At 38.9% G+C, this 26,576-nt stretch overlaps 1 protein-coding gene across 2 annotated transcripts in view; it reads right to left on the reverse strand.

The window, feature by feature from the left end:
* Positions 1–26,337, reverse strand: part of TRIQK (triple QxxK/R motif containing) — a 38,947-nt gene extending 12,610 nt beyond the window's left edge. Inside the window, exons 1-3 of one of the 2 annotated variants that reach the window (XM_053467279.1) lie at positions 26,234–26,337; positions 9,179–9,251; positions 515–600 (exon numbers count right to left, since the gene is read on the reverse strand). In XM_053467279.1, coding sequence (XP_053323254.1) covers positions 515–600; positions 9,179–9,239 — 147 coding nt within the window. In that variant the 5' untranslated portion in view covers positions 9,240–9,251; positions 26,234–26,337. The other variant, XM_053467280.1, reaches the window with a different exon arrangement.
* Between the last annotated feature and the right edge of the window lie 239 nt (positions 26,338–26,576).

Here is a 26,576-nt window from a genome sequence, read left to right on the forward strand (position 1 = left end):
ATACGATAATTATACTATATATATATAAATATATATATATATATATATATATATATATATATATATATATATATATATATATAATAGTATCAGAAGACATTGTGTGCATTATGTGAGTAAAAAGAATGCTGCTGCTCAAAGTTACATTGTCAACTTCATCATAGAGAATCACAAAGATGAACAGATACATACAAAATAAAAAAGGAATTATAATGATATTAAATACATACACACAGATACGCATAAGGACATTAAGCCTTTAACCCCTCGTTGTGCACTGCTTACCCCCTTTGGCACGTAAAAGGTAAAGCTGGTTAGAGAAGCCATCAGAGGGTTAATTGATGCCTTAAGTAAAAAGTCTGTGATAAATATTTCAGATGCTGCCATTCTACTCGGGTTTTGAAGTGTCATAAGCAATCTCTCTCAGAAATCAATATTCACACAGCACATCCTGGGGGAAAAGGAAGTAGACATGCAGGGAAAGTTTAATGTAAGACAGCGGATAGATTTCTACCTTTATCCCTATTGCCGTTTTCTTGGCTTCTGCTTTTAATCTTGTTGCTCTTAATACGGACTTGGTTTTCTTGTAGTCTTGTCTTCCTAAAGTAGAAAGTGCATGAATTATTGATGAGGAAATGTATACTTGTAATTATTTTAGCATTATTGATTTTGTTTTAAAAAAAAATATACACTACTGCAATAACAAACACAGCAACTTTGATTATTTTCAAATGCCACATGAGAATAGAGTTGTGCGCACGCCAACGTGAAGGAGAAGTCGCTGTCGCGTTCGGTTTTGCATATTGTCTTCTGCCTTTAAAAACGGATATTTAATGTTTTCAAATTCAGAAAATCTTTTTGTAGGTTCTCTGTGTAAGTTACTATATGAATTAAGAGATGAAGAGGCTCCTGCCTTTTTCGGGCCGTTATCAGGAGTTGCTTTCGCTAATGATTTTCTTTCACTTTATGACTTAACCATTGATTTACTTGCTTAAAACTACTATTTTTTATTAAAACCAAAACCGAGTTAAACATCATTACAACATTACTGCATTATTATGCAAATTGTTCTAATTCAAGTGTTTTAAAAAGTCACATATAACCACTGAGGACAAGACACTTTTTGATCCCCATTTGTATTTCTCTCCCAACTTTCTTCCAGCACTATGGTCAGAACTCAAAGCTTTAGCTACCTATCCAGCTCTCAATATGTAAAAACTAATACTTTATGGCTTTGAATGGTGCCTTATAGTAATTTTACTTTGAAAGATGCAGAATAGGATGTAAAATTAGAAAGAGGACAGCTATCATGGTCTTTCTTCATCTCTCAAATACAAATCAAATGCTGTACTTGGGTGAAGCTTCTCTTTCTGTGTAGAAGGAGCAGCTACTGGAAGCTCTCAGAGGTCTTCACCCACATGAGAGTCTTTGAACAAAGAACTTATAATCATACTTAATCCACTGAAAGATTTTTCTTCTAATTAACATTGTTTGAAGACATAGAAAGTCTAAAAACAGTAAATCAATTGGAGAAACCGTATTACTTCAGATAAGTCCTAACCACAGAGCTTATTAAAACCATTCACACAGCCTCTGCAGGTACAGAGCAATTTACTTGTAATTTCAAATCTAACTCAGAAATAGGTTTTGTTGGCCGCTGACGACCTTCTGACCATCTAGTTGGTCCATTTTTCCTTCTGAAAAAAAAAACTGTTCTGCTAAATGGAATTACTAAAAACTACAAGAAGATTACAGGTATCTAATCCACGATTGTCAAACTCACACTTTTTAACGGTGTACGTTTAATGACTACATGGAAAAGACGGAGAAATAACCTGCTGTCACAAAGTAGGTCTTTATGGTTTATTTTTTTAATTTTATTTTATTAATTCTTTATCTGATAAGACCAACTAATTAACACTTGGTATCATGGTAAATCAATCCTCTTGTTCAGCAGCCTCTATGCTATGCATGTCAGAATGCCTCTTATTTTTGCAACTTTGTTTTTATTTGGATTGCCAATGTAAGAGGTACTTAGTGTTACATCCACTGCATACAATATGATGGCGTATGAGACAAATATGTATAAAAAAGGTCACATTAGGTCATATCAGCATTTTGTCAATTTTTCATGGAAAGAAAGAGAATAAAAACATCTGAGCTGGCTTTAATAGCCCTATGAAGGACCATGGGTGGATGAAATATTTAAAGGAAAACATCCAAAACAAATTTTTCCTTCATTTGAAATCCTTAATTCAGAATGAGGCTAGCACATAGATGGTTAAGGCAAACTCACAATAGAGTTGACTTAACCCTTTGAGATCCAGAATAGAAAACCCCTTAAGCTCGTCATGGGGATGTGCAGTTCACACACACACACACACACACACACACACACACACACACACACACACACACACACACACACACACACGGGTTAATCCACGACACAGAGTTGTCTGATGGCATTTACTATGTATGTATGTCTGGCGAATTTTGCATGTTTAAAGCACCAAGCTAGCCGTGCATAATACATTGTTATAATGCAATTAGATCAACTCCTTTACTTTACCATAACTCAGTTATAACTGTTTAGTTAATAAACCTCACACACAAATCAAGTTAGTATAATGCATACATATACACTCCTATACATCAAATGGCTTATGGAGCCTAAACATGTATCAGTCTCCCCCACCGGCAGGCAGGTCGCTTACGCGCCTATTCTTTTTTTTTTACTTATACCGCTGTCCAAGCTCATTATCATGAGAATATCTAGTTATTGTTTTATGAATGTTCATATTTCATAGAGCCCTCCTTTGCTTTTTCTCAGAAGACTTCCCAATATCCACACCGATTATCGTCAAGCGGCAGCTCTGCCTGCAATTTCTGCTTTAAAAATTAATGCATTGCTATTTTCTAAATACGGCTTAAGCTGCTTATGAGCACATTATGCTACCATGCAGACACACTCAGAAAAGCTTCCCAAACTGTTGTTCTTTCAATGAAAAAAACAGCTGGTTCTGGATGAAAAGCATGGCTTTGCACCCGGGAACAGACTTGCTTCTATATTTTTCTTAATTGTCATGTCCTTTTATTTGTCAGTAAATCTTTAATTTCCCTTAATATGACGTTAAAGGAGAAAGAAGAAGCTAGACTGTATTCTACGTGACGCAGACTTGTGAAAAAGAAACAGATGACCATAAAGCTAAAAATATTGATGGACTATATTCTAGTATATAACTATATATGTTTCTTTTGCATATTTTGCATTACGTCTTTGTTTGTGGCTATAATGGAATTTTTATTTCCTAATAAAATGTTTTTGGGCTCCAAGTTTATATCACAAAAGGATGGATTTAGTGCCATTTTTAAGGCCTTCGGGAGAAGGACTAGAAAAAAAAACGGTGGCTCACAATATATTTATTTGACATTCAGTATCATGCAGTTTGTACTATATGCCGTTACCGTGTTGGTATTTTATACCTTTGCCCTGTTAATAAGTGTCCATTAGCCTGATAGAACATAATTCTATCCCATTTTAGGAAAAAGTATTGGAAGTGCAATTTTACATTCACCCGCAAGGATTAATTTAGTATTAGTAGTATTTTTTTGGTATCACCCTCTTGTTTTCATTTATATGCGTCTTAATATCTGTCTATTCTGCATTTAGCTATGTGTTACTTCCTTAATACATTTACCAATGTTGTATATTCAACGTTGTTGTTTTGTGATGAGATTAGTCTGGTGCCGCTGTTATCTGTATAACCCATTGCATTATGCGTCAGTCCAATGTGTTATGCGTCCATTGTATTAACCTGTTACTGTTGTATGTTAACTCCCCTACCCCGCCAATTGCTCCAGGGCCCCGGTGTTCTTATGGTCCATACTAGAGCCCTGCGCGGGACTGCTTTTTGAATCCCGCTCCCGCTGTTTTGAATCCCGCTCCCGCAATGTGGGTGTTCCACTCCCGCCCGCTCCTGCCACATTTGTGGCCAATCCCGCCCACTCCCGCCACATTTGTGGCCAATCACGCCCGCCTCCTTACCTGATTTCCCGCGCAGTCCCGCAAGGCTGCCCTCGAGTTGTTCCCTCACAGCGTCTCTTCTCTTGCTCCGCCCAGGAACGAGGCGGAGTCACAGGTAGTGATGTCACATCACGTGACTCCGCCTTGTTCATGGGCGGAGCAAGATAGGAGACACTGTAATGGAGCAGCGAGAAGGCATCCTTGCAGGACTGCGCGGGATTACCGGGACCCACAGGTACAGTGCCTGACCGCCCGCTCCCGCCCGCAGCCCCAGAAAGACCGCCCGCAAGTTTTTTGCCGGGTCCCGCGGGACCCGCCTCCCAATGCAGTCCTCTAGTCCATACCTCTCACATTGATCTGGTCGAGTCTTGCATGGCGTGACAATCACCCTCCCTCCCTGACACTACACACCCAAAAATGACATCACGATTTGTGCATATAAGTGCACATTTAATGTCATTTTTCTTACCAAAAATAAGTCAACATTCTTCCCTAAAGTCTTTACCAACAATTGTAAAAGACATTTGCAAAGATAAATTGGTCTAGAAATGTTTTGTGATGAATACGAGCACAAGAAACGATCTAAAACGCTAAGTATGGAAGAATGCCTTTACATTTGCATTCAGCCGCACATTCTCTCTATTCTCTGCTCTACATAGAAAAGGGCAAAATTGCTATGATTACAGGTGTTTGGGGTACACGTGCGGCACCCTTAAAACGTATTAAAATAAAAATAAATCTATATTTTATTCATATGTAATGGCACATAAAATACAGTAACTGGGCATTTTTCAATCTTAGGAAGTGAGGCAATTTGACACTAATAATACATTTGCTAAGGACACATCATCATTTTACACAACATTAAGTGCTAAGGAACAACTTCTTTTTTCCATTTCGGAGACACAACATGCTCCAAGCTTCAAGTTGACATATTACATTTAATGGTAGGTAGATAATCCATCCGTTTGTTCACAAGAGGAAAATTAAATGTTCTCGCAACTCATGTTCGGTTTCCAGCTAAGCAGAGAAAAGATGCATTAACGTAAACTGGATTTTCTGTAGGTTGCAAAAAAAACTACTGGGGAGCTAAAGTACAAACGATTTATAAAACATTTGTGAAAGGAGCATTTTGGCTCTTTTTGTCCAATGTGAATTAAGTATAGAAGCATCCTCTCTGCTACTCAGCTAAGGTTTTACTTAGAAAGTTTAATTTCTTTTTATATTATAGGCAGATAAGGTAGGGCAGGGCTGATTAAGATGGTGCTTCTGGGCCACGGCCCTGTCATTTAAGTATTTGTCTTGTTAACGTTAAGTAAAGCTTAGTAAAGAGGCTTTTATATCAGTGTGAAGAACGCATAGGCATACCTGGGAACCCTCCAGGTTTAACCCGGAGTCTCTGGGTAGGGTACCGGCATTTAGCCACATCAACTCTTGCCCACTTCTCATACTCATTCACTTAGCATCTCCCCTAGAAGAGGGAGAGCTCCAAATAACCTATGCAGAGAAGTTCCATATTTGTGAAGAGCATCTTCTTACCTGCTGTCAAACTCTGTGCTTAGGTCTCCATATTAAGCACTTTCCTCCAGAACCCATCTTTATTTTATGTAAATAAATGTGGATCAAATGAAAATTCAGCATTACACATTAGTGGGTATACCTTTTACAATATCTTTAATAAGGTAAAGTAGCAAGTTTGGATATCCCTCTATAGAATTAAAGCCTTATTTTTTTTTAAAAAATATTGGTGATATTACATTAATGTAAAAAAAACTTTAGTTTCACTTTCAAAAAATACACTTAAAAGTCAAAGATCCTATAGGTTCCCCAGTCAATAAGATTTATAATATGAAAGGTTTACCGCTTGGGCTCCCACCAACATAAGCTTGCACTTGACATCACTTTGTCAATCACATTAACATACTTTGCATTTCATCAAAGAGAAACACAGAGAACAAAGGAATTCAGAACCATGGGAGCAAAACAAAGGTCGAAAAAAGTATTAATTTATCACCCTATTAAATAATGTTTTGTGGTATCACGCTGATTAAAATCTGGAGTAGAATTTAATTATGATAGCTATGTTCTTCAACGAATTTCAGACAGCAGGAAGCGCAGGAAAAAATATATAGGAAGGATTCAATTAGCAAGTTTGAATAAAGCTTTGTAATCTCCCTTTCTTGAGACATACGGAAAAAATAAGTAGAATTACCGCTTGATGGTCTGTCCTCTGTTAACACACAGAGAGAATTTGTCTTGTAATACTCAGACATGAAAAATAACATATAATATAAAATATAAAAGCAATAACTATTTAAGTATATAAAAATCCTTAAATTATTTTATTTAAAGGAATGGTCAAAAAATAAAAAATGAACAAATCACGAATTCCTTGCAGCCTTTATATGCGTGTGGAATTTGGGAATACTCCCATTGATTTCATTGGCGGTAACTTACTGCCATTGTTTGACACCTTAAGCAGCCAATCAGGGGCAAGAAATGCCAGATCATGGTGGAAGAAAGATTTGGTGCCACCAGCTTATCCATGAAAATGTAAACAATAAAATGCATGTGTCAATTGAACAACGTATTTATTTAATAACCGTATACAGTTTTCTTGTAATTCAAAAAAATAAAATAAATAAATTGTCATTCAAACTATTAAAATTGTCAAGATGTGACTGGAAGAGTTGTCGACTTTCATTTTTTTATTTTATTTTATCAAGCCAAAATCATTCTATGGCCTGGGTGTGAGATCCTGCCCTTGGGTCCACTTAGTTTTCCTGGCGATTGACGGAAACCTCTTTAAATCATTGTATGCCAGCTAGGGCTGCAACTAACGATTATTTTAATAATCGATTAATCGGCCGATTATTTTTTCGATTAATCGGATAAAAAAATATTTAATAATTTAATGAAATGCCCTGCACCCACCCACACTCTGCCCCATCAGTTTCCCACCCGGCAATCATATTCATTCTCTCTCTCTCTCTCTCTCTCTCTCTCTCTCTCTCTCTCTCTCTCTCTCTCTCTCTCTCTCTCTCTCTCTCTCTCTCTCTCTCTCTCTCTCTCTCTCTCTCTCTCTCTCTCTCTCTCTCTCTCTCTCTCTCTCTCTCTCTCTCTCTCTCTCTCTCTCTCTCTCTCTCTCTCTCTCTCTCTCTCTCTCTCCGTACGTACCTCCGCTACCGAATCGTTCCACTTACAACGTTCAACCGCAAAACTTTATTCAAATCTTCATCGTTCACGCGCGTCACATCCGTCATTACGTAACTTCAAGCAGACGGACACTACAGAGCTCTGCAGCAGAAACGGGGGAACGCCGGCGGAGGTAAGTGAAAGGAGCCGAGCGCTCCGACGACGAATCGATCACTCGATTAATCGATAACGGAAATCGTCGACAACGATTCCCGTTATCGATTATTATCGATTTTATCGATTCGTTGTTTCAGGTCTAATGCCAGCCATTCATCTGAGTGTATTGCAAAGCCTGTTGCACACCCCCTTAACCCCTTAATGACAAAGCCTGTACATGTACAGGCTCAAAATGCATTGTTTTCAATGGGTTTAGGGACCGCCCATTGTCCTTAAGGGGTTAATATCCAATAAAGCGGTGCCACAGCGTTCTACATAGAAGCAGTGACCGTCTGATCCCTGCTTTAGCTCCCATGGTCCATCAATTCTAGCTGATGGTTCCTGTTATTATTTACAGCATCTTCATCTTTGAGGAAGGGGTCTTATCACCTCTTAGGGTCCTCCTACAATGATATTTTCCATCTGCAAATCTGGCTTCAGCTATCTGAATGGAAAGTTCTTAGTTTCCCTTTCCAACCATTTATCCCCTTGCTTCAATAGAGACTATAGCCGTTTAAACGTTCCTGGGCATGTTGAAGCAATCTGTCGCAGTCGCAGATGACTTTCCCATCAGGTTAGTGACCAGGAGTTTGGCATTCTTATTGAGTGGAAAAAAAGGAAAACGGGCAAGAATTCTCCCTTTTTGTGTTGTCTCCTTTTTAACCGCATGGCGCAGCCCCTTATCCATCGGCTCATCCAACAGATTATGGTGTCGGAGAAATGTAATTGCAGTATCTTCGTTTTATATTATGTGGTCAACATCGATTCAGGGGTCACTCGCCACACAATTACTGCTTCTAACTGTGACATCATTTAGAGAGAGCAATAATAACTGCCATTATCAAAGTGGCACCAAAGCTGCTTTAGATGGCAGAGGGCAAATAAACATTTTTTAGAACGGCTGCCAGTTCTGTGTAAGGTAGGCGTTATATCATTTATTTTTAATGCATATTAAAATACTCACAGAACGTTAGGGTTACCCACAGAGTACTTCAATGTGCATTATTCTATAGTAAGGGGGTCGGGGACATTAGATTGCCCCTTTAAGAAATATTAACATATTAACATGACAAAGTTACAAATACGGCACAGCCAATAAAATGCAAAAACTTTGAGACTTTTCTTGTTTCCTTTATGATTTCTAGCAGTTAAATTGCTGTGTAACTACCCAAGTGTCCTTAACATTGCAGTGTTTTGAAGGTATGATTTTTTTAACATTTCAGTTTTATCTTATTTTTGCAGAAGAGACACTGGGAATGCGTTACAAGCTGTACCAGCATGAAAACACAATAATTTGACTGTACAAAAATTTTGGTCTGTGTAGAATTCCCAAAACGAAACAAGTTTTGCAGGTTTGTTAGGATTTTCTAAGCATGTTTATCGAAATTCCTTAACTTGACAATAGTTTCTGGAAATTTGTTAGCTGGCAATTCCGTAAGCCTGAACCAAGAGAATTCTCCTCTGGGTCTTCCCGTCTTCTCCTTGGCCCAGAGCGGATTGTTTGAAGATTTAAGACTGCAGGTCATATAAATAGATTCTGAATTTAAAAAATTACTGCATAATAATATTTTTGCTTTTTTTTTTTCTTCTAGCTTAGCTTTCATGTACGGCACTCCACCTCTGGGGCAACAAAGTACACCCCCCCACACACACATTATATATATATATATATGTATATATATATATATATATATATATATATATATATATATATATATATATATATATATATATATATATATATATATATATATCAGCATATACCACCAATGGCAATTAACCACGCGAATGTTAACATACCTATTTGCTTCCGGTATTGATCAACCGGTAATCTTGACGATGAAGCATCTTTTTTACCCATTTTATCTTCCTACTGCAGAAGAAAGAAAAAAAAAAAAGTCAATATAATTTCCAGGATGTGAACAAAAGCAAAACACAAAAGCATGTTTAGCACTTCAAAATAAAACATGATGCACCATTCTCTTGCATTAAACGCACCGGGATCATATTTACATGCTACATGTCATTAGGTTAAAAGGCAAGCTGGCAGAATCAATTCCAGTGCATAGGTAAAGATTAGTCACATCAAGCATTAGAATAACTACAGCTGGAAAAATAAGACATACTGCAAAGCCCCTATATATATATATATAACACACACAAGAGATCAGAGGGATTGTTCCCCAAAAACTGTTGGGACTGCTGGGAGCTATGTGTAATATATAATAAATGTATGTGTATATTTACACACATATACACACATGCTAGAGCCAGACAGAAACATACGGGAGGTCGAAAGAGATCAATACAAAATGGCAGAACTAAAAGCTTGGGAGCCACAGCTAACTGGTCCCTAGGGTTTGTCAAGCACTGATATACATGTGTGTCGTTACATGTGGGGCCTTGTGTATCTCCAGTACAAAAAGAGAAATGGACCACTGGCACGCGATACCTTATAGGCATACATCGCCTTTTAAAGATGTCTATGGAGGTTGTGCTTAGCCATGTGATGCTTCTGGGTTTGTGCATGCTGCACCACTAGCCTTCCTGTGCTATTATTTTGGTATTTTGTCATGTGAGGTAGGTGAGGTATACCGCGATGTCACAAGATCACTCGCATAGGAATTGCTCAAACACAGGTTGGTATCAGGATAAGGCAGAAAACAGGTTGGCAAGAATGGCACCATACATGGGACCTTCTGGGCTCCGGCTACCCGGAGCCTTCCCTTGCGGGACGAGGCCAGGACGGCAGCGGGAACCACCCCCATTTAAAGGGAAAATGGGCGGGGAGCGGGGCGTGGCAATACCCTGCTCCCGTGACCCGGAGAAGCAGTGCTTCACCCAGCAATCTCCGGGTCAAACCCGGTGAGTTCCCAGGTATGTGTATCACCGCTTAGATTCCCTTGTCAGATACTTTAAATCACCCGAGACATATGAAAAGGCATATGATGTGCAATAGTAAACTTTGCTTTCAATATGCAAAATAAACCAATAAATCAAATTCACACTTCAATGATTTTGAAGCTACGTCTTGCCCCCAACTTTAGCATGTCTCTTTCAAGTGTATAAAATTACATTTTTGTACACAGTCTATGGCTTAAATTGCTTTGCAAAATACTTATTGTTGGGAAAAAAAGCAAACCTTCCATACAGATGAGATTTTTACGCCTTACGAAAGCAATAAAGACAACTGCATAAAGAGCGGAAAACATTCCCTTGGATTCTATAGCGTGCAAAAAAAAATAAAAAATCCTGACACAGGTTTGTATATGCCGTTCACTGATTAATCCACGTCTTTTATAGCCAACAAAAAATAATTGCCCTAACCAATGAAAAAGTAAAAAAAAAAAAATACATTTTAATGATGACCTGTTTTCGGAAGAAATATGCAATGGTAATTTTATCTAATGGTATTATAAAGTGGCACTGAAGTGACTGTAATAATAACGTAGAGCGGTATGAGGTTAAATAAGGGGGATTTGAGTGGCTCATCTGAGATTCATATCATTGCTCACCGTGCCTGCTGAATAATCCCATTAAATGCCACTGGCATAGCCTGATAACCATTTATTACAAGATGTCGCTAGTGAAGGATTCTCAGACTGTAATTTTAGTCCTGCCAATAAAACACTTTCAAAATGACAGCATTTCTTGCATTCGTTAAAAAAAAAGTGTTACACTAGCTACTTAACCCAAAAGCAGCTGCCTTGCTCATCTGCACGGATATCATGCTGTCAAGATCTAAAAGAGCCAACGCTGATAAAATACCCCGATTTCTCTTTGTTCTTCAAAAGCTACACGGTAATCATTATTCACTTTTTTTAGATATTTATTTATTTAATTTTCCAAACAAGAATCCCAGGAAGTCATTAGCACATATAGTCATGGAATCTTCTAATCACTCTCATCACATCTATCACACGAGGAGGGGAAAAAAGTGCCAATGTAAAAAAAAAAAAAAAGGTCTTATCACCATAGAAACCAGTAGTAGGTTCTTGCTGAGTTCTTTGATTCCTATGGTGAGAAAGATGGCTTTTCAAACTTTGCAAAAGGATGAAATGTATTTATTGTTCAATGTTTAATAAATCAGATCTTTGAGCTGTACATTGACCACAAGCAATGGTAACAATAGTCTATATTGGCCATAATAGTAGTCTGTTTTCACATTAGATGCTGTTCACTTCAACTCCTATCATTCACCAACACCATACCTGGGAACTCTCCGGGTCAAGGCCCGAATCCTGCGGGTCATGGGAGCGGGGTCTTGAACGCCCCGCTCCCCGCCCATTTTCCATTTCAATGGAAGTGTTTCCTGCTGATAAAGGCCCTCTTTGGCCGAAATGTTGCTTTTTTTGTTTTGCTTTCTCTGAATAAAGTAACCTAAGGATTGGAAGCTGTTTGGAGTGCTTGGATTCTGTTCTGTGTTAGCAATAGAGTCCTGTCTAAAGCCCTCCCCTATGTATCACATCAGCAGACTGACCCCCAGCAGCCACGCCCATCTGCCATTTCATGCTCCCGCATGTGAAACAGCAAAGCTTTACAGATCTACATTTACACAGTGATGGCTGGTGAGTGTGACTGAGTGAGGTGTTCTGCGTGATAGATGTGATGAGAGTGATTAGAAGAGCTTGACGTTAATGCCTAGCAGTGAAGACACAGATACAGACGCCCCACTGAAATGTTATAAAAAAAATGGAATAAGCTTATTTTAGGATACATTCCATATTAGTACATAATATAGAAATCTAGGAACGCTGGGGGAAAAATGTCTATGTAGAACAGCACCTTTAATGCCTTCCACCATATCTACATCTCACTACAACACGACAATAACCTTTTGAATATGTTCGAGTTTATCATCTTGAAAAGCGAAATATACAGCAATGCAACGTGCCACATGTGTCTATTCTAATATTCCTCCGTGGAGACTGAGCCGCTGTGGGTAGTGCGCGGTTTCAATGGAGTCTTCTTTCTCTTTTTTATTTTTTTGCAGACCTATTGGACCCGCTGTGAACAGATGTGACAGGAGGAATTAAAAACACATCTTTTATTATTTTTTTTACAGCCTTTGATTCCTTGTCAAATGAACAATCTGACTAGAAAATAAATGTCGACTGAATTATAATGAGCCACTCTAGGGGTACTTTAGACGTGGAGGTGGTGGCAGGATTTGCAGTTTCAACAATAGAATTCAGACAGTATTGGCAATTAAAAGTGTTTAACACTGTAAAGTCTGGAATCGGCTGGTGCAACATGATTTGCCAAACTACGCAGCATCAACACAGGTAATCATAGCCCTATATCCTTTATTTCAAATGAATGATAAAAAGGCAAATAAAAAATTGGATAAACGTCAGGCATTTTAAAACGTAAAGTGAATACGGAAAGAAGGAAACATAAGGAAACAGCCCTTATTGGAACATATAGCGTGTATACTCAAGGTAAAGTGAAACATGATATATTTTTTAATATTAATTAGGCATTATATATATATATATATATATATATATATATATATATATATATATATATATATATATACACACACACACAATATTCAGTATATTTAGTGAAAATTATTTACACATTCCATGTAAACAATGCGCAACAACATACCCATGAACATCATCAATGGAATAAAGAATATGCTTCGAGCAGGATGTTAATCAGAAACATGACTAAAGTATAACTAAGCTAAGTGTAACTTATTATTATTATTATTTATTGTTTTACATAGCGCCATCAAATTCAAATTTTTTGTCTCCTATTTAAGGCCTAGATCAGTTTGGTCTCAAATAAATTGTTTGCAAGATCCCCACGTTTATAATTGTTGAAATTTGTGTGTAATTAGTGGCAGGTAGGCATAGATCACAACAAAACGTACTGTGTGATTATCCAGTTTAACAAAATTAAGTTAGTCATCGTGTAGATGGTGCATTATAGCTGTCAGACACTATGCAGATCGGGTCTGCCTTCCAACCTAAACAAGCCTGGTGAGCAGGATGTGAAGTGCTCGTAGGTCAAAGACAACCCTGGCAAAGCTATACAGCTCTGTAGAGTCCGCAAATCAACAAGGAGTTGGCCCAACACTCCAAATCATCAGCCAACACTATCCCGACTGCCAAACGTGCATGGCGGTAGCAGCATTGTGCTACATTACGGATACCACTCTTGTGCAAGGACTCTGGATCAGATGGTGACCAAACAGAGGGGAAACCTGAAGGAAAAAGGCTATAAAAGCGTAAAAGACTGTAACTTGTCAGGACAGCAGTTCAGAGTCTAAAACCAAATGCTTGAATATGAATTGAAATCTAAGATATTTATAGGCCATAAATGAAAAAAGACATACAGGGACCAGTTTGTAATAAAAGCAACACATTAAAATATAATAATATATGCATGCACATTGAAATATAAAACAATGTGGTAGTCTCAGTGCCGTACACCATCATGTGGTCTGTACATAGTCTCTGATGAGACAAAACAGGACTGTCCTTACGTGCCCTGACAGCATTGTCACAGAAGACACAGCATAATTGCGTCCAAGTTCAGCTTGGCAATCTCCTAAACCCCCAGGTTATACTTAACATGGCCCCTGCTGCACCAACCTGCTACTCCATTGTGCTTTAAACCCAGTCTCCTATCTCCAGTGCATTTGTCACACTTGTCTGCCTGCCATGGGCTGCCTGTGGATTTTCCTCTGCTAATGCCATGCTGGCACCAATCACTTATCACTTTCATTCACATGTGCGTTGTGTCAAGTTTGTGCTTCTGTCACCTGTTGGAATCCATTCTATTTCCTTACTGAAAATGGTACCATCCCACGGAGTGTCCACAGTTGTGGAACGGTTGTCTTAAAGGGGCAGTTTAATGTCGCTGACAGTCTAAATACTTATCCTCCTCAGTGGTCTGATGATTCTAGTCACTGGTCTGCTACTAGAAGGTGTTTCTTCGAGCCAGCACTGGAGCTGATAGGAGGTAAGTAGATCATGTGATGTTGATGTGTCCGCTTAACGCATCACTTGCAAGAGAAATAGGTGGGGGCAGCAAAAAGGAAAGGGGAATATGGGCACTACATATGTATGGCGGCAAGCAGGAGACGTGTTTGGCCAAACATATCTCCAGGATACCAAGGAGCTGAAGGTGGAGAAATAGTAGTATGTGGGAACTCTACAGGTATTCCTTGGAGTCTCAGGTTCGCTTATCTCTTTCTCTGGGCAGGGGAGTAGTGTTTGGCCATGTCCATTACCCATCACACTCTTGGCTCATTTAAGAGCATCTGGGCTTGTCATGCCTCCATGAGTTGTTAGCTTCGCCTTGATGTGCAGCTAGTCCATCCCCAAGTCATCATTCCCGCAAAAGAAGGAGAGCTCCTGGTGGTTTACCCTGGGAAGTTTCCAGGTATTGAATCCTGCTATTCATTTACAAGAGCAAGAAAAAAACGCAATAATTTAAAAAGGACATACTCAGTGATCATATACATTAAACTGCATATAATGGCTGATGTGTCCCTTTAAGAGGCTCATTTTACCTTTTTCAGGAAGCATGAATCATTGGTTCAAATGTTAAAACTTTCAAATATATATAACAGATGAATAAATTGATATATATATAGTAAAGATAATATTCTGTGGTACAAGGAGCTAATAAATCATACGGCCAGTTATACAGCACAAGCAGAATGACAGGAATCAATGTTTTTACCTAGGAGACTGCGCATAAATGACATGCATGCAGCTCGGAAATAGGCTCGGGAATACAGGCACACCTTCGGTTACTATTTAATTTTATGACCTGGCAATCATAGGGAAGTTTAGGTTAAAGTATGAAAATTTTAAGAACAGCTGAGTCCTCCTCACAGAGCCCTATAAAAATGCATTCATTCCTACAACACACATTACAGGGACTAATGTGCTAATAAAAAGTATGTTTATCTGAATTCAGAAATCATATGCAAAATGTTGTGTGTGTGTGTATGTATATATATATATATATATATATATATATATATATATACACACATACATACATATATACATATATATATACATATACATACACAAACACACTTAGCATTGTGTGTTTTTTGACATGACTTTAGTTGTCCGATACTCCACACAATGAAGAAATGGAAAACATCTTTACTTTCATGCATTGTATGTGTGCCCATTATACAAGACTCTAGAGTATTACAATGGATGCTTTAGAGTTTAAGGACCATAAGTGAAAAGATTTACATGAAACACAAGCAATGGGGTTACACTTACAGCTAGAGAAACCAATACATATTTTTAATATTTTACAGGGATTCAAGTTGCTGACAGGTCTTGTGTTGCATGTGTATAGATTCATCCCCGTTAATCTTTAAGTGGTGACCCCATGGACCAGCTGCTTATGTTGCTGAAAAGGTAGCGATACCTATAAAACGCTGAGCCATGTAAGCCACTACTGCAATAATGAACACAAAAATCAATATCATGTGCCCTGTCAGTCCTGCTTTTCTAGGCATAGTCCCTACATACAACCGTGCGCCGCTATTCTATAATCAAAACAGATTTTTAAGTTCTACATACCAACCGAAATAACGCTTGGCAAAATTCCACATTGAAAATGACGATTACATGGAGTCTTATCCATGCTCAATAAGTCTCTTGGCCAAATGAAATGCTGGGTGTCCGGCTGGACAAGAGATAGATAACAATGGCTCCTTAAGCTTCGCACCTGGCACCTGTATTGTATTGATCTATTTTTGTGTCCAGGTTGCCAAAAGAAAATCAAGGTTCTTCCAGAAAATGGTGGTCTGGCTGGATCCAAAATTCTATACAGATCTCTTCTTGGTTAAAAGGCTTGTTGCCGTAATGATACCTTTTTTATCCAATATCCACGAGTACATGGGCAAGTTGCACCACATTACAGCGACCCAGATGCAAGAATTAATATTCTGTGCAATGGTAGCCTGAAAAATGACACTCCAAAAAGAATCCACACCCTCAAGATTGTCAGCTTGCGAGCAGGGCTCTCTCCACCTAATGTATCGGTTTGTCTTAGTCTGTCAATTCTTGTCTGGTCATACCCATTGAATTTATGTATTGTATTAAACGCTACGTAAACTGTTGGCGCTATATAAATAAAAGATAATAATAACAATAAAAATAACCTATGAGATTGTTTAGACATGTGCTGCAATTTGAACCTCACTTATTTCCAAGTATAGTTGTGCAATTATGAGAAACAAAAAAAATATGGAATTTTACCAATCGACATAAAGTAAAAACATAAGAATATAAAAAAAAAATAATGCACTTTTTATTCTGACCTTGCACACGGGTCGCTAGCATCAAGGTTTAGAAAGTGACATTTCCATTCCCACGATCAAGCCCTTTAGAGTTCCCGAGTCTCAGGGTTTATACCCCAATCTCAGGAGGAGCAGATTCTCGGGGTCTGGAGCGGACTCCTCCTTATTCTACATTGATGTGATCATATCTAATACTCCCCATTGGTACTGTGCTACCAGTATGTTATGGTTGATATCCGATGTGTATCTTTAAATGATGGCAATTCAAGTTTTCCATGAGGACCGGTAATGGGTTAACAAATTTGGCGAATCACTATATTTAACATTTTTCCAAGGGGTTAATATTTCAAGTCAAACATCAAAGTCCATTTCTTTAGGCAGTTCCCAACTATGCAGATTTCTCTTACAGCTTACTAAACACTATCCCTGGAAGTGCATTATCATTTAATATTATTTATTGATATATTGAGATATATATATATATATATATATATAAAGCGCCGTCACACAAAGCGTAAACAGGACACAGAAGTAGTGTGTCACACAACAAAGGGCCTTCATCAAATGACCTTCCAGGGTCAGCAGTGTTCTACCACACTAACTAGCTATATGGTACATAAATTGAGGTTCACTGGATTATTATATACTAGAATGGTATAGACTCATCGTAACTAAATTATTGCATATTAATTTTTATACACACTGTACAGCATACTGCTTAAGTGTGTTTTATAGGGTTACATTTGTCCATTAGTCACCTCGTATTTTATTTATTAGGGAATATCCCATTATTCATGTCCAACTCTATTTGATAACGCCGTAAAATCAATTCTTGGCTTCTGACTCTTTATAAACAACCTCGGAACTGCGAGACTTTGACATTAGCGATGCTGGCTGCATAGTAGTTAGAATATACACATAATACGTATAATATAATATAACAAGTGGACGATTCAGGAGAAATAAACCATGTTCAATAACAGAAAAATGAAACTATTGCCAGTGCCTAATTAGATGTCTCAGGCTGTTTTCTTGTTTTTTACGAAAGTATGATGTGGGAATTCTTTAAACTCAACAAGATGCAGACTCAGCATTTCAGATATGGATAACGCGCAATTTACAAACAAGCTTGTTTTATTAAACATCTACAAATCTACCATGTGGCACTGAATATATTTTTTTACGTTGTTTTTTTAAGAAAACATGTCGATATATTTATTTGTGTGCTCCTTCGATACTCAAATGGTTAACCGTTCAGCTCCACATAAACCAATGTTAATACCTAAGCATAATTTCTGCATATCTGTACAACTTCATAAACAGTGTATATGACTTTCTGCTTAACTTACAATAGCTTGATGGCTAATCCATCTTCCCCTAATGCATGGCTGCTGATCAGTTCATCAATATGTTATGACTCTCCAGGGTTTCAGCCCCCTCACAACCTGAAGGACATTGATTTCTATTACCCCAGGCATAATCCTCATGTAGAAAAGCTATCTTAACATGCCAGCTGAGCCCTTGTCGGTTCTAGAGGTAACTTGTGCAGTCTCTAGGGTGAGATTAATTAGCGCTTCTTCGGGATCCCATCCTCATCGCAACTGTTGGTTATGTGGGCAGCTGCACAACTGAAAATGATTAACCTAGAAGCACAAAAAAAACATAATATCCGTAAAGCCCGGGGCTACATTTAGACCAGCCCAACCTGAGGTAGGCCAGAAGAAATGACCTGCAGCTGGGAATTATTCCATAACATCTGGTAACACAAAGAAAAAATAATGCACTTAGAATGAAACTAAAATGTACAGATTGTATGCACATTGGCTAGGTGTGTGAAAAAAAGAAGTCCAATTCAACAACAAACATTCTCTTAATTGAATCTCAAGAAAGTCAGAAGTATATATTTTTGTGTGTCCCTCTATTGACTTACTTCTTACATGACATCTCATTGTCCCTTTAAGGCTACCCAACTACCATTACCAACTACTGGATTTTAGATGGGCTTCACCGGGAAACGCACCTCAAATGTATCACATTTGCCCCTAGCATCCTAGAATCGTGCCAAGTGAGCAAAAAAGATTCGGACAAATGTTTTGTTTGGTTTTTCTCACATTCGTTTTCTGACAATTTAATTTATCCACCTTTCAGTTCAGATTAAATTTTAAGGTCCTTGTGATGTTCTGGACTCCCATTGCAACAAAATTTACTTAGAAGCAGCATTTTAGGGCTTAGGAAGAGATCCAGACTAGAGTTTGCAGGACCACTACAACCACTGGTAACTGCATTGATGACATTGATCCCGCAGAGTAAGAAATGTTATGGAGTGGCGGCAGCAGCAGCAAGGCACTGGGCAGGCACTGGCAGACAGAGCTAATTCAAGCAAAACATCCAATAGTTTTTGCAAGCCAGGCAATGGCCGAAAAGGATATGCTACAACAAGGTGCTACAAGTGGTGAAACTGATTATTTTAATGGGATGGCCTCATGAGAAGGAACAGGCACTCACAGAAGGATCCCCAATCTATCATATACGAGATGAGCTGAGCCTTCAGGATGGTGTCGTATTCAAAGGTGAGCGGGTAGCTATTCCCTTAGAATTACAAACAGATATTATGGCCAAATCCACTCATCACATTTAGGAGTGGAAGGATGCCTCCGCAGGGCTAGATAGGGTGTACTGGCCAGGACATAATGTACAATTGAAAGCATTTAGTGAGCAATTATGCCGTAGATTTGATGCGGGACAGCAGAAGGAGACATTGCATTATCAAGAGCTACCTTTGAGGCCATGAGAAAATATTTATTTACATTTAAAAAGGCAAAAAATACCTAACATTAGATTATGATGATATTTTTTGGGAGGTTGACAGTCTGTGGGATACCAGGTCTCATAGCAGGGAACATTCTGGCTACAGCTACGCCCTTGCGGGATGCCCCATAACGGAGAGCCAATCACCCCCTTAGGTCAAAAGAGGGCATCACTGATCTCCTCAGCCTAAACAGCTTCCATAGTTATCTTCTGTCAGGTACCGTGTGCAGAACGCAGGACGCCATATCCCTGTTGATGTCGCAGCCCTGGGTCACTGAACATAATCCGACACTGCTACTAATGTCAAACTTTCATTAGTATTTACTTGCAGTCTTCTTGCATATCAATAAACTCACCAGACCAAAAAAAAAACTCAGAAGATTCCTTCTACTAAAATCCTACTAAACCGCATCGGTGGATATTGCTCTAAATCGCCTCGCACAACCACAAAGTACATTTTCTCCGTTACATGATAATGTTTTTCTCTAACGCATCAAATATTTTCCCAAGCTATTTGCCGCTTGTCTGTAACGTGAGCCAGGACTCCAGTGTAACAATTCCTATACGTGTGTAACGGGCACAGTCGTAGTAGACAGCATTCGGTATACACAGCCCTTCTATGGTAATGGCGCAAGGTTAGGGAGCACGTGTATACTCAACAGCAAATTGTGAGTGCCTGGGATTCTTGGATGCAGGGTACAATTCTCTCATATATGGCTATGTTTAAGTCTTATAGCTGACTTCCCGTCAGAATTTCCTTGGGCACATGTAAACATCTATAAAATACAACGTGACATTCCTCAAAGGAACTAAAACAATCATCTGAAAAGCAAGCAATTCTTGCTCTCCTATTTGAACCTAACATACAAATCTGTTTTATCTACGGTACTATGATTAGGTTTTGAAACAAGTATACTCTACAATGCAGTATGTGTTTAAAGATGATGGTATAATGACGGCTAACCCAAAACTGTGATAGCACTGATGTCCAACTGGAGGTCCAAGGGCCAGGTTAAGCCTTTATAGGAATCTGTACAACCCGCAGTCTGTCAGAAAATTATAAAAGCTCGATAACATTATTAAAGGGTTCCTGGCCTGTTTTGGAATGAAATTCAGGACGGGACATGAAAAGGAAAGCTTCAAAAGCAATCCAGATCTACAACTTAATAGATTTTTCAACAGAATCCTAGTATTTTTTGTCTTAATAGGCATCATGTAAGTCTAAACATTGTAATACCATCAATGCATAATTTGATTAGAAAGCATGACATCATCATGATGTCATGTTACTCTCTGTCCATTTATCACATCTATTGCCAGTGCATTATTCATGGTTTTCTACACACACAAAAAATAAAAACATTATATATGTGCTGCAACAGGGCACAGCTAGTATATGGTCGAAACAATATGGCAGCAAGGAATCCAATGTCTACTGTCCCAACCAAACCACGATGGAAAAGTACAATAATAGTTCACACAAACCCAGCGACGTATTCTGGCCTAGAGTGACAAGTTCAGGGATGCAGCAGCCTCTCAGCCGCAAAGCCAGGGGGCAGATCGACCTCATGTGCTGCTGATCTCTCAAACCAGCCTATTTAAACCACTTTCCAGGGTGGTGCGTAGGGAAATACCATCCTAATGCTCTGTGAAGGGGGCCGCTGGGGGCACTGCACTGGGAAGGCACGGCTTGGGTTAAATACACCTGACACAAGCCCACAATACTACCAAATGCTTTATATTTATAGTCATGTCACTTTTGTTTATGACATGATTGCTCCATTAACTCAAGATATGCAAGTCATCCAGTCTCATGTGTATTCATTCCCTTAAAGCTATTCTTTGTCTACAGCACCGAATGGAGTAAATCAGGATAAAAGTAACTTTTACGTGCCACAAAGTAAAGCGATCCACTGCTTTGCAGCCCACTTTACAATACATGGGTCATGTTCTAGCCCGTTAAGAGTTAAACCATTCTTAGGAACAGCTCTTCTGCTTTTTTTGTTCCAAAGATTAGCAATTTTAAAAACTGTTTAAAATCTGTGTAAATATTACTTGAGAAGTATGAAATGTGTATACAGATGATGTCATTAGTTCAAACTGTATTGTAAAGTAAATATTAAGCAAAGTCAGGGACGTGTCAATATAGTGAATTGAAGAAACTAAGCAGTTATTAAAAATATATATATAATCTGGTGTTAACTATAAATATTATTTATTGCGAGCGTGACAATACGTTAAATGTTTTCTTAACCTTCAAGTTTAAAATAATACAGGTGGTAGATGAAATCACGTGGCTTATTCTTGAATGCACGTTTAATCTTTATAAACTAACCTCATGTCTGGCACGTCTGTTTTTCTCAAAGCTGTTATATTAAAGAAGAAAAAAATAGAAAAAAAAAAGAAAGAATTCTCAAAATCTGTGTTTAACACCTATCTGTGCTGAACACCGCACCAAAAAAAAGCTATTGTGACTATTATGATCCAATCGAGACAGGTGAATGTATTGTGAACAATATAGGTACATTACTTTTATTTCCAGAAAACTGGTTCCTTTGTCTGATCGACTGAAACCTAATGGATAATACAGCCGCTCAACAAGAGATCAATAAAAGCAAAACACTCTGGAAAGGTATTAGCCACTGTGTCAAACAACAAGTCAACTATCTGCACACTTGGTATTATAAATCTCCCTGTTTGTGTATAAACCTGTTGGCAGTCTTATTTATCTGAGTTTTTGATTTGGATATGGCAGACATGAATATCATATTAAAACTACATTATTAAAATGTAAATATTAGTATTCCAGCTTCAAGCTGTAGTGGATTTCTACTTTATTTAGATGACTGCAAGTGGTACCAACTATATATATATATATATATATATATATATATATATATATATATATATATACACACACACACACTATATGTACAAAATCATTGGGACACCTGACCATTACACCAACAGGGACTTTGATGACATCACCTTCTAAATACAAGAATTTGTTGTTGGTCCCACCTTTGCACTGTATTGTCCCCGTGAGCATACCAAGACTTTTTAGACAATTGTATGCTTCCAACTTTGTAGGAACAGTTTGGGGAAGACCCTTTTCTATTCCAGCGTGACTGTGCAACAGCGCACAGAGCAAGGTCCATAAAGACATGGTTGGATGAGTTGAACTGGACTGGTCCACACAGAGCCCAGACCTCAACCCCATCGAACACCTTTGGGGTGAACCAGAACGGAGATTGCGAGCCAGACCTTCTCATCCAACATCAGTGCCTGACCTCACAAATGCTCTACTGGATGAATGGGCAGAAATTCCTACAGAAATTCTCCAAAATCTTGTGGAAAGCCTTCCCAGAAGCGTGGAAGCTGAAATAGCTGTTATAGCATGTGATGCCATAAAAGTCCCTGTTGGTGTAACAGTCAGGTGTCCAAATACTTTTGTCTATATAGTATATATATATGTACACAAGTACATAATATATATTAAAGTTTTAAAACTATTATACTAATTCAATTAGGTGTTCCTTTTTAAAGCCAAAATACAAACATAGACTGGCCTGACTTGACTTCCCATGTCTACTGTCTTTATTTAATGTAAAACCTACAATAATACAGTAATTCCTCGGACAGCAACAACTTAAATAATAAAGCCCAGAATTCCCCTCCTTAATCTCAAAACGACAAGTTTTTAATTACTGCAGTATCTTCAGTAGATTTCTTTAAAAAAAATAAATAAAAAAATAAACTTAAAGACGAGAACAGATTGTAAAGCAGGGAATACACCACAAAGCTATAGTATTATTTAAGCCTAACAGAAGGTTGTTGGAAGAAAGCAAGGGTATATCACCAATATGTAGAAGAAAAAAAAGTGCCATCTTTCAGTTTTAGAGGAAGCGTAAGTGCATACGTGAATGCAGATGTTCGTGCATATGTTCGCTTGGCTGTATTAGTATTTTTCCATCGCTGTATATATCATATCAGTGTGTCTGTTGGTAAAGCTGAAACAAAAACATGTTTCTGTATAAACAACCACCAAACGGGAGGATGCATATAGCTTCATGAGGTTATGTATATGAACGCTCACAACGTAACCAACGCTGGTGTAGAACCGTGTCTGCCTATAAATTAATATACAATGTATTTCAATATGAAAAACAAAATCTAGAGCTTAATGACTATATATCATAGAAATCCTCAAGCAGTTATGGGTAAGCAGAATAAAGGGCTGAGAAATTCCAGGAGTCGGGTAGCAATGGCGTGGAAGCATCTTAACGCCGGAGACGTATTTCTAAGCTCTATTATAGATCTACTGTACTATGTACACTACTGAGATAGATCTAAACGTTCATATCGCCCAACACTTCAATTGGCCCATGCAGGAAACTTTTGGGAATGGTGCGGGTCTGAGGATTGACCTGAAATGGACATGCGAGTCCCCATCCTCTCAGATGTTGTTGTAGCTCAAGGGACATCTCCTTTGGAGCCAAAGACATTGTGGATATATGGATGAAATGCTGAACTCCCCATACATTTTTTCTAACTAAAAGTAAATATGTCAGCCTCAAAGTCAAGCAAATAAATTAAATAAGACAGTGTTTTTTTCTCTCCTTTCCTCCTTATCCCCATCTCTCATTATCTTTCTCCTTCCTCTTTATCTGATCTCTCACTTTCCTCTTTCTCTCTCCCTTTGTTTATCCTCATCATATCTTTCTTTTCTCTTTATTTCTCCCTTCGTTCCCCATTTCATTACCTCACCTTTTTTTTCCTGTCTCCTCCATCTCACCATCACTCCCCTATACCGTTATCCCTCCATTTTCTCTCATCTTTCTCAGATCCTATCTCTCCAGCTCTTACCTTTCTTAATTCCTGAGTCAGTGCTCCATCTTGGAGTGTGTAGCTACAGTGCTGAGCACCGGGATATGACATCAAGTCCTCATGCCTGCCATCAATAGTCAGAATGCTTTGTGAGAGACCAGTGAGACACATGATCTCCCTAACCGGCCCAGCTCCTCCAACAGTGGACAAAGAGCTGGCAAATTGCCCCCCCCCAAGGAATGACTGGGCCCCGGCAGTCCTTACCTTTGGTGTTGCACTAGGCCTACTACTGGGGAGCACCAGCAGCTGCTCCTCTGTATCAATGTCCTTACTGCTGAGAATGTGTGACATATCTTGGGTTCTCCACCTTTTAAGGATACCCTTAGGTGAAAGTGGACTATGGAGGCTACGCCAACACAGCTTTGTCCTCCACGGTATTAATAGGAAACTGGCTTCTTGTTACATTGCTGAGGGGTTGCCAGAATACTTCACTGGGGATATGATGTCATACCTTTTCAATAGGTTGCTATGTGGTCATGTCAAAGTGGCCTACTGGACCAAAGCACCAGGATATGACATCATATCCCAGCACCCTGCTTCATTACACCCAAATGGTGGCTGTGGGAGCTGAAAAAGTGCATGCTTAACATCATTGAAAATTACTTTTACCTTTTGATAAGATGTTAGGGACCACACCTTTCTTTTTTTTTAACCTCAAATACGCAGCATGTTCAAACCACAATTTAATCAGAGATGGGAAAATAAAATGGGTGTAAATGAATTGCAATTAAAAGAACGTGTAATCATGTGTGGATTTAATGGATTTATTGCATTGCTTATTAATAAAACAAGTTGCTTATTTTGAGCTGCTAGAAAAATGCAATTTAAACTCAGGGGAACCAGCGTGACACACGGAACAATCACGGACAGCCACCCAAACATGTCATGGACTTTAATATCACCTGTATTGTGAAATATTTCCAAAAGTCTAGTGAATGCGATAATGCGCTTCTAATACACTGTATCGGTTTCTGTAATGTACGGCTGCCGCCTGCCCACAGAGTAAGCGAATGAGAAACGCTTAAAAAAAAAGTCACTCGAACCCACGTGAAACGTCACAATTCATTAGGAAGGGTTATAACCAACACCACGGGCCAGACAAGCCATTATCACTGAGAGACTGGCCAGGGTGTCCCTTTATAGTCAACAGCGAAAGGGGAATGGAACGCAACTCCAACTCTCCCTTTAGTGAATAAAACCCCTGTCGGCTCTGAGGTGTACATTAACAAAACAATATATAAGTAAAACTGTACCATAACGTTTGGCCCTACAATACAGGATCAATTACACATTATACAATATTCATACATAAGTACTGGTAAACATAATATACGGTAATATATATATATATATATATATATATATATATATTCAAAGTGCAAATATTGGGGAACTCAGGGGACTTTCCACAAATCAATAAGATAGATAGATAGATAGATCCTGTATTCACCTACACTGCACATGCATTACAGCCTCCCCTAATGCTGTGAAAAGGGTCTCTTCATCCCTGGTGGGCTTCTGGTGGGATTTCTACCTACAGTATTCACCAGTTCCTCTGTTCCCAGTACACGACCCCCCTCCTCCCACTAGAGTCAGTGTCGTGGGTTAACGCGACAAACTCACAGTTACCGAGCCCGTGGCATTTTATTTGTACCATAAAGCTGATTTCTGCAAAGTACCCCGAAGTTACAATAGGAAGAGTAACAGACAACATCTAGCGGAGCTCCAAGCTTTCTCCGCCCGACGGATATAGCACTACAGCTCCTGGCTGAGTATAATGAGAGTTGCAACCTGCCTTGTTGCAGGGTATCACTGCCACGCACCCACGACTCTCCTGCGTGGACTACCCAGGCCCTGGTGCCTACCTAGTTTCCGTGTGCGTGCCCCCCTCCTGCTCCACCTCCTCCTATAGCCGATGCTTGCGAGGCGTGTGAGCTGGGGATCCACGCATGCAGGGGGCGGGGCCGTGCTTCACATTCCACGTAACCCACTGCCCTGGACAGCGCGTCACATGTAAACAGAGCGCAGCAGCCCCCCCCCGGGGGGATCCTGGGGCCAAAACCCCACAATGGCCCTTAAAACTAAGCAGAGTAATAACCATTTCCGTGCAGCAGCTATGTGTCCGGCATGCAGAGTTGTGTTAAAAGCGTTAATCCGAATTAACAGCTCCGGAAATTTTATCTAATCTTCACTTCCTAAACAATCCCA

The sequence above is a fragment of the Spea bombifrons genome, chromosome 5 (genome assembly GCF_027358695.1).
Source record: "Spea bombifrons isolate aSpeBom1 chromosome 5, aSpeBom1.2.pri, whole genome shotgun sequence".
Lineage (NCBI taxonomy): Eukaryota > Metazoa > Chordata > Amphibia > Anura > Pelobatidae > Spea > Spea bombifrons.